At 50.0% G+C, this 10,000-nt stretch overlaps 1 protein-coding gene across 3 annotated transcripts in view; it reads right to left on the reverse strand.

Annotated features, from left to right (window-relative positions):
• The window catches only part of LOC125042949, a 78,528-nt gene that overhangs the window by 53,437 nt on the left and 15,091 nt on the right, over positions 1 to 10,000 (reverse strand). For all 3 annotated transcript variants that reach the window (XM_047638782.1, XM_047638785.1, XM_047638783.1), the window contains exon 2: positions 1,629 to 2,700. In XM_047638782.1, the coding sequence (XP_047494738.1) occupies positions 1,629 to 2,700 (1,072 nt within the window). The remainder of the gene's footprint in view (positions 1 to 1,628; positions 2,701 to 10,000) is intronic.

The following is a 10,000-nucleotide window of genomic DNA, read 5'->3' on the forward strand; positions in this document are numbered from 1 at the left end:
CACACACACACACACTTAAACATGACCCGCAGCTGAAAGTGCAAAATCAGTGGCCTGTAATGCCTCTCGTGACCTCGGTGACCTTACGTGACGTGATGGATGTAACGGAAAAACCGGAAGCTCCCAACGACGAAAAAGATTTTGCGAAGATGCTGGAGAAGAAAGGGAGGAAGGACAGGAATAGAAGAGAGAGAGAAAGGAAGGAGAGCGGACACGAAGAGGTGCAAGGAAGAAAGGAGAGAGGGAGGAGGGTGAGAGAACAGGAATAGGAGAAGGAGAAAGGACACAAATAGAAGGGAGAGAAAAGTACACGAGGAGACGAGAGGGACAAATGAGAGAGAGAGGAGGGACAGAAGAGAGGGAGAAAGGACAAGAAAAGAAGAGGGGGAAAGGACACGGAGAGATAAGAGGAAGAAAGGAGAGAGACAGGAGGGAGAAATGACAAGAATAAAAGAGAGGGAAAATGACAAGCAAAGATGAAGAGGGAGAAAGGAGAGAAAGAGAGGAGGGAGAAAGGACAGGAAGAGAAGAGAGGGAGAAACGACGACCTTCGAAAGGACAAGAAGAGAAGAAATAGATATACGGTGAATTAGAAAGAGAACATGGGGAGAAATGACAGAGTGAATAAAGTGAGAAGGGACCGAAAGGGAGGGGGGGGGGGGGGCAGCAGAAGGGGAGGCGCAAGCGGAGCGAATGCGTTTTTGCCGAAGACGTGGTCGAAGGAAGGCAGAAAAGTCTTACTGCCTTCAACAGAGTATCACGAAGGAGTTTCTAAGAGTGAAGACGGCAAGATCTTAAAACACGGACGCGAACAACGCCGTCTGCGACAATGGGCATGCGATATTTCGGCGGGTTTACTGCCCATAACTTCGCCAGCAACAGTTCCTCGGGTCCAGCGCAATAAAGGCAGGGCGTGGGGAACTCGCAGGTAAACAGACGCGAAAGACGAGTTCCTTGACGATATAAACATAATGACCTCTTTACAGCAGCTTCACTTATTCCAGATTTTGACTAATGCAGCATGTTCTGCAAAATACATTCTCTAAATATAGTCATATTGGTGTCTCGCAGACAATCTACGTATTTTTTCATAACTTTAAAGTTCATAGACGGCATTCTATTTCATCTTGTTGATGCAGTTCACCATTACAGAAGTGAGGGATACATCTTTATAACAATAACAACGAAAATATAACAAGAAAATGCAGGATTATATGACTATATCACATTGCTTGCTATATATGAATGGCATCCTAGAGTTCCTTCCGAGCAGTATTCATGACCTGATTCAGCCATGCGTGCAGCATTCGTATATCTAAATATCTAATCTTTAAGTGTAATGCTATAAGAAACGACTTACAGCTGCTTTCCAAACAAGAGAAGCCGACAAGAATCAATTTACTGAAAAACACGAGCCATTCCAGTCTATTCGCAGGACTGGCAGCGTGAAACAAAAAATAAAGTTTGAACAAAATAAACGGATCCGAATTTCACCATTTCAAAAATCTACATGTAATATACACACATAAGCACGCACACACAAACACGCACGCACACATACACACACATGCGTACACGCACATACTCACACACGCACACGCCCCTAAGCATGGAAACGTGGTACTCACGTGTGATGTAGAGGACGGCCGCCAGCGCACCCAGGACTAGCAGAATGACCAAGAGCAGGGCGGCCAGCAGGAGGCACGCCCGCCGCCGCCCACCTTCCCCGCGCAGGAACTTCACTCTCCACGCCCGGAACAAGCCCTGGCGTTTCAGCTTCGCGGGCGTGGAAGCGACTTCGCCCTTGCCGTGGCGCGCCGATGAGCGTTGAGAGGACGTGTTGGTATGTGTGGGCGTGGGCGGGTTATGGGCGGCTTCTCTTGCTAGCAGGGCGGATACAGTGGGCAGGGTGGAGGAGGAGGTGGAGTTGCCGCAGGAGTCGGAGTGGGTGAGATACTTGGCCGGCGTCCCCGCCGCGGAGAGTTGCGAGGACGCAGCGGAGCCCGCCCGCAGCGACGCTCGCGTGTTGCTGTAGCCTAGGGTGGGCGTGCCGGATCCCGCCTCGCGGGGGTACAGGTGCGGCTGGGCGTAGATGGGCTCCGTGCTGGAGTAGTCGCTGCCGCCGTAGTGGTAGTCCGGACGCAGGTCCAGCGCCGGGTCGAGGTGGTGCTCGCGGGGCTCGAGGTGGTGCTCGCGGGGGTCCAGGTGGTGGTCCCGAGGGCCGAGGCGGTCCCGAGGGTCCCCCCGGGGGTCCAGGTGGTGGTCGCGGTGGTCGAAGTGGTCCCCCCTGTGGCCGGGACACTGGTAGACGTGGTCGTGGCCCCGGGGAGCCTGGCAGGAGTACATGGGCTCAGCCTGGGCCACGCGGGCGTGCGGAGCGAGGTGGGCGGGGTAGAGGGGCGGGAGGGAAGGGTCCGGGTACAGGGTGTTGTGCGTCCCTCCTGACGCGGCGGGAACGCCCGACACCTGCACGACGGTGCCCGGCACCACCATGGGGCCCGGCACGCCCGTCACGCCGATCATCCGGCCGTTGTGGACGTGGGCCACGTGGTGGGGGACGCCGACGCCGCGGGGGGAGTGAGTGTGAGCATGGTGGATGGCGGGCAGGTGGTGAGGCCGCCGCTGCGACATGGCTTGGGGCGTCCCTCGCACACTCTCGTACACGGACTGGTCGCTGTCCAGGAACGCCGGATTCTCCATCTGGAAGCAAAAAACAATCATGTCAGTCACTCTCGGTTAAACCGGAAAGGCAGATCAGGAGTAATGTCTAGGAAGAGTGCCTCCTACGAATCCGCAGGAGACTCTGTTAAAAATACAAAATCAACCATCTTAACGTTTAAACTTAAACACAAAAACAGACATTTCAATGTTTAAAACTTCAATCACACATCAGGATAAGAGTATTGCCAAAAATCGTACCCCTACATATCCATGACTACTTTTACATCAAGTGACAATAACACAGCTCTAAGCATCTGTGCTGTCCCGAGGTACCTTTGTTTTTCGCCCGAGGTTTTATACTAGTTGACTGAACTGTACCTCCACACTCTGCTTTGATTAAAGGCAAGCGCAACGTATGATAATTCTGTGAATTAAGTCTTTGGTCGCGGCGACCGACTGTTATACAGACATTCAATAAACTCCTCGGGAGTTGATAAGGTTAAAGACAAAATCAGATCATGATACCTGATTTCTGTGAACACTGGTACACAGCATTTCAGAACACATGGGCAATAACACCTCGAGCACTTCTTCTCTGGGCTGCATCCCTCTAACTCTTTACTCGAGGGCCCTTAACGAGCTCCGCGACGTCTGGAGGCCTCGCGGCGCTTATCAGCAAATCGACGGGATTTGCCGCTCTGTTCCTGGACGCTTATCGGCTGCATCGGCCAGGCATTCGGGTGATCTGGACGGAACACAAGGAGGGCGTGGGAGGAGTGAGGTGCGTTTACAGTGATATCATTTCACGAATCTTCTCTCGCTGGAAACCCGTGAGAGCCAGTCTTATCGGGGTCTCTCATGCCGAACGCTTATTACTGGGATTTCGGAGGACCTGGGGTCAATTTGCCCTATTTGCACGGAGGAGCTTAATATATAACGCCACATTTAAAGCTATGTGAAATAGGGTCTATAGGAACACAAGTGCATATCCCATGTGTAGGGAGTGCCGTAGTACACTCATTATACAAAAATATCAACTCCATTATCCCGAATAGTTTGTCACCCTCGGTACCTGAAGACTAGTACTGAAATTCTGCAGTCACATGAAGTGGCTTTAACCGCAGTAACATGATGAGAGTGAACTGCATCTGAGACTGATTTAAACCGGAGGATCTGTTTCCCTTTCCCTTAAAATAAACTAAATTTATCCTGCGTCAAGCAAAAGTGACAGTCAATTTCCTTGTCAAACATAAAACTAGCTCAGTGGCCCCGCTGATCGAAAAGCATTCACGGTGTAGCATGAACTTGGCTGAATTGCCATAAACCTCATTTACTCTCCGAACGCGTCGCTATAGGTATACCCCGCTCAACTGGCTCTAAGGCACGTCCTCATGCAATTGGCAGTGAGCTTTTACTTTATGCATCTGTAGTTAATACTCAGAACTCATAATCATGCACGCTAAATGGCACGATTGAGCATGTTTGAGGGATAACATTTTGCACCCCCCCCCCCTCTCTCTGCTTCTCTATCTCCTTTTCTCTTCGTCTCTCTCTCTCTCTGTCCTCTCTCTCTCTCTCCTCGCCTCTGCTGCTCTCTCTCTCCTCTCTGTCTCTCGACCTGTTATAAATAATTATGTGAGATTATGAAATTCCCTCATAGTGTCTTGCTTTTTCCATTTGGTCCTTTGGGGGGGGGGGGTTTGTGCGGCGTCCGTGGGCCGGGGGTTGCGGGCTATATTCGGGGGGGTCTGGGTTTTGGGTTGTGATTTTTTTTGCCCAAAAAAAGGGGCGGGGCTTCTCGCACGGCCCGGAGGTGTGGGTTTTTGGTGGTTGGGCAGCCAAAGTTTGGTGGGTGTTGGCAAATGGGCGCGGGATAGGAAAAAAGGGGGGGAGGGGACGCGAAGAGAGGAAGAGAAAGAAGAAAGCCAAGAAACAGAACGAGGGGGAGGAGCGACCTAACCCAAAAGGGTGGATGCGGGGAGAGCGGGGGGGACGGGAAAAAAGCCAGAAGAAGGGTAAAGGGGAAACGGGGAGATGGAAGGCCCCGAGAGAGGGGAGGACGGGGAGAGGCGAGAGAGAGGAGCGGGGGTTTTCGCCGGAGGGAAAGGGGGGGAGAGGGGAGGAGGAGAGTGGAGGGGCGAGGGGGGACGGGAAAAGTGGGCGGAGAGAGGGACGGGCGGGAGCGGCCGGGGCGGGAGGGGGGAGGCCAGAGGAGAGAAGAGAGGAGGCGAAGCGAGCGCACGCGAGGCGCGGCGACGCGCGCGCCGGGGCGGCGAGGCGGCGGCGGGGGGGCGAGCGCGCGGAGAGGAGCCGGAGGAGGAGAGGGGGCAGGCGCCCAGCGGGTGAAGGTCGCGGCGGGCGGAGAGCCCAGCGAGGCGGAAACGGAAACGGAGAGCAGGCCGAAAAAAAAAAACCCCCCAAAAAAAAACTCCCAAGCGGGGGAGAGGGTCGCGCGCGGGGGGGGCCCACCCCCACCAAAAAAACCCCCCAACCTAAGGGGGCGCGTGGCTCGCCCCGACGGGCCACCCGGGGGGGCCCCCCTCCCGCCCGCTCCCTCCAAACCTCCCACCTCTCTCTCTCTCCTCTTCTCTTCTCCATCCCCCCCCCGACTCCTCCCGCACGCCCTCCCCTCCTCCTCTTCCCCTCACCACGCTCTTTCTCTTTTTCCTTCCTCCTTCTCCTTTTCCCTTTTCCTCCCTCTCTCCTTTCCTCTCCTCTCTCTCTCTCTTCTCTCTCTCTCTCTTCTTCCTCTCTCTCTCTCTCTCTCTCTCTCTTCTCTTTTTCCTCTCTCTCTCTCTCTCCCCTTCCCCTTTTCTTAACTACTCTCTCTCTCCCTCTTTCTCTCTTCCTTCCTCTCTATCTTTCTCTCTCTCTTCCTTCTCTATCTCTCTCTCTCTCTCTCTTCCTTCTCTCTCTCTCTCTTCCTTCTCTCTCTCTCTCTTCCTTCTCTATCTCTCTCTCTCTCTTCCTTCTCTCTCTCTCTCTTCTCTCTCTCTCTCTCTCTCTCTCTCTCTCTCTCTCTCTCTCTCTCTCTCTCTCTCTCTCTCTCTCTCTCTCTCTCTCTCTCTCTCTCTCTCTCTCTCTCTCTCTCTCTCTCTCTCTCTCTCTCTCTCTCTCTCTCTCTCTCTCTCTCTCTCTCTCTCTCTCTCTCTCTCTCTCTCTCTCTCTCTCTCTCTCTCTCTCTCTCTCTCTTCCTTCTCTCTCTCTCTCTCTTCCTTCTCTCTCTCTCTCTCTCTCTCTCTTCCTTCTCTCTCTCTCTCTCTACCTTCTCTCTCTCTCTTCCTTCTCTCTCTCTCTCTCTTCCTTCTCTCTCTCTCTCTCTCTCTTCCTTCTCTCTCTCCTCTCTCTCGCTCTCGCCCCCCCCCTCTCTCTCTCTCTCTCTCTCTCTCTCTCTCTCTCTCTCTCTCTCTCTCTCTCTCTCTCTCTCTCTCTCTCTCTTTCTCTCTCTCTCTCTCTCTCTCTCTCTCTCTCTCTCTCTCTCTCTCTCTCTCTCTCTCTCTCTCTCTCTCTCTCTCTCCTCTCTCTCTCTCCCTCTCGCCTAGTACCATATATGTTTTCTATCTATTTATGTTTTACTCGTTTCCCGATTTGCGAAGTAGACCAAAGTAGACCTTCCACAAAAATGATAAGAAGCGAGACTGCGAATGGGGAAGCAAGGCCCATCCCTGCCGCAGATCAGCTGTAGTCGGCAGGATAACAGATCATTCATTGTAGGGGTCTGAGGGAACGCGCTTCCCACGACACAGAATGCGCAAAGCAAAGGCCTTATGAATGTCTGAATATATTCAAATGCAATTTACGTCTAATAGGATTATTACCTAAAAAGCGATTTACTATTCAGAGACAGATCAATTAAATGGGAATGTTGTTCAAAAACGTTTTACTGCTCACAGACAGTTAGAGAAAATATGATTAAACTCAATATATGCTTTACACTCATTCTTTGTTTCGAAAGCTGTTTGCACGCCGTTCGTGGCCACCGTCGTGCGCACGAAGGCGGCCAACAGGAAGAGGACAGGAAACTCAAGGAGGGCGGCGAAGGGGAAGGGGCCTGTGACCTGGCGAGGCGGAAGGTCAGCGAATTTTCCTTTCCCTACAAACATGTCCGAGCCAAGAATCCGGCGCACTAATGGGATAAACGTGTCTCAGGGTAAATATCAAACAGGATCGTTAGAAAAGCTATCTGACGATTACCTGGTGTAAAGGATTAAAAAATATTTGCTTTACCCGACATAAATCGTCATCAAAGTGATTACTTTACCGAGAGGAGAAAATCGGCGTTAACAAGCTACTAGTTATTTCAAACTTTTACCATTTGACATTTATCAAGGGGACAATAACTTAGGCTATGCAAGGAATTCCATTACCATGAGTTACAAATTAATACATCACCTTTTATAAGATAAATTTTGCTGATGTATGCTGAACTCCATTTTTCCTTTACTTTTATCGTCATCATCATTATCAGCACTGTCATAATCATTTGTCATTACCTGTGCTGTTGCTTTATCTTAATGTTATTCCACTCCACTAAGGTCTAGGTATAAAATACTGAAGCGGTTTTATTGTTCCCCAATATTTAGTTGGTCTAACCTTATGTCCGAACGTTTCATACTAGGACAAAGTGTGTGTGTGTACAGAGAGAGAGAGAGAGAGAGAGAGAGAGAGAGAGAGAGAGAGAGAGAGAGAGAGAGAGAGAGAGAGAGAGAGAGAGAGAGAGAGAGAGAGAGTGAGAGAGAAAGAGAGAGAGAGAGAGAGAGAGAGAGAGAGAGAGAGAGAGAGAGAGAGAGAGAGAGAGAGAGAGAGAAAGAAAGAGAGAGCGAGAGAGAGAGAGAGAGAGAGAGAGAGAGAGAGAGAGAGAGAGAGAGAGAGAGAGAGAGAGAGAGAGAGAGAGAGAGAGAGAGAGAGCGAGAGAGAGAGCTGTGTTTTCGATATTGGATTTTGTGTAAGTTCAGGACAGAAAACTGCCACACTTTCTATAGGGGAGCAAAAGAGGATTTGTCCCGGTGTTGCCCTCAAAGGCTCAGGTCATTTTTCATATATGCTATTTATTTGTAATATATACTTGGCGTTGATGAATGTACACCAGCACTTGGTGTATAGGCATCGTAGTTGCCTTCTCCTGCCTCAGCAAAAAAATTGTTTTGAATATTGCTATAAAACAAAATAACTGTAGGCCCCGGGGAAGGAGATTTGGCAGCCTCGGAAAGCCCTTTTCCTATCTGAGGTCACGTGAGGTCAAGGGCCGTTTCCACAACACACCAAGGACACGTTCGGAGGGAGCTCTTCTCAATACGAGACCTCAGAGGCACCATCACAGACACACACTAATAAAACAAAAAACAAACAAACAAACAAGACAACGTTATTTACTTCCATTTCACAAAGGAATGAGTCAAATCACAATTCTTTGTCGGCTTTAATCTAAAATCAAACCTTTACCGAGTCTGTGAAGGCATTAGTAGCGTGCGTGACTGATAAATACATATATACATTGCCATCTCTCTCTCTCTCTCTCTCTCTCTCTCTCTCTCTCTCTCTCTCTCTCTCTCTCTCTCTCTCTCGCTCTCTCTCTCGCTCTCTCTCTCGCTCTCGCTCTCGCTCTCGCTCTCACTCTCTCTCTCTCTCTCTCTCTGTATGTATGTATGTACGTATGTGTGCATGTATGTATACAGACCACAAACACACACACATATGTATATATACAAATGTACACGCAACATATGCCTGTATATTCATACACGTATGTATACATACACATTTTGGTATTAGATGTAGTTGCAGTGGCAATACTACTATGACATAGCAACAGCAAATGATAAAAAACAGTAAACAGGTTATGGGAGTTACATAAAAATGACGACAATAACATAATAATAGTGACAATATATTAATAATATCAACAGCAACTTTTCAATCACAATAACTACCACGAAAGAACTAGCAAATAACATAAATACCAATTAGTAATTACTAACAACAACAATGATAAAAACAAATATAAACAACAATAATACTAACAAACATGAACAGCAATATCTAGAAAAAACAAAGTGAGGACGATGTGATGACGATTACCGCAGCATTAATAGTAACAATAATCAAAATAGGACAATCGGCATTCTTATAGTAAACCAAAACATTACTATGTAGATATCAATAATAGTATCGTCAACTCCATCATTACTGTGCAAAAATGTAAAAAAATCTGCACCTTTATTCTTTCCCGGCAACTTTACAACCTTCATGATCGCCAACTCTAAAAGGGAAGGTAAAGTAAACCTTTCTCATCAATTAAATGTAGACCCATTTGTCTCTGTGCGTTGTTAGCAGAAGTGGCACACTAATCAACGCAGGAGGTGCTGTAGCTGCTCCTTCGGCAGAGAAGAAGCTCTGCTCACGCGAGGGTCGCCCGGGCTGCCCACGGACTCCCGGGAAGAGATTTTTGCCGCCGCTGCTTGGCTCTGGACCCGAGTTGAGGGCCTCCTCCACAATATAAGACGTCGCCTTGAGTGTTTTGAAGGAGGATGGATCTCCCATTCTAACAACTTTACTTTATCCTAATTCAATACTCGAAATAGGACTTCAATGATCAGGTCTCATTTGTATGTACTTTTCCCGCCAAGAGCACCTCGGAGAGTAGGTCCTGGGAGGAAGCGTCATGTGGCCTTTATTTGTTCAAGCGCGGATGGCCTCGACGCCCTGGCATCTCGAGAGGCCACGGTATCGAAGACTGCTCTACTGAAGACCAACGTGTAACTGGGAACGGTTAAGGAAGTACGTGGGACTCTAAAGAATAATTCCATCCGGGGGGGGGGGGGGGGTAATGAAAGGACCCGATAGCCTTTGCACTTGTTTCATATTTAGTTCTACCCAAGACACAGTGGTAGCAATTCCCGGGGCTGTGGACGTTGTCAAGCAGCCTTCCCGGCCTGGAAACGACGCACCGAAGAGAAAATCGCGTTGCGTATTGTGCGTGTGGGCTGAATAGAGACGGGGGATGAGGGGCGGGCGGGCGGCGGGGGAGTGGCCTGGCAGCCCTTCCCGCCCGGCGTGCGTGATCGAGGCTCCTCGCACGCAGGCCAACTCCGCCAGCCCCTGCCCGAGAGGGACCGGCTGCCGAGCGGGAGCCTCGCCTCGCAGTGGGCGAAGCCTTGGAACCATCTCCTGGCTCGCGCGCTTCATGTCACGAGCCGTATGCCAACATGAGGGAGGCACTAGTTTATCCGCCAGAAGGGGAACAAATTAATTTATGAAGTGTAAGAAGGTGACAGAGGGAGGTGGAGAAAGGGAGATAATGGAGGAAGGTGAAGGGGAGGGAAAGTGTGGGAGAGGGTGA

The sequence above is a fragment of the Penaeus chinensis genome, chromosome 33 (genome assembly GCF_019202785.1).
Source record: "Penaeus chinensis breed Huanghai No. 1 chromosome 33, ASM1920278v2, whole genome shotgun sequence".
Lineage (NCBI taxonomy): Eukaryota > Metazoa > Arthropoda > Malacostraca > Decapoda > Penaeidae > Penaeus > Penaeus chinensis.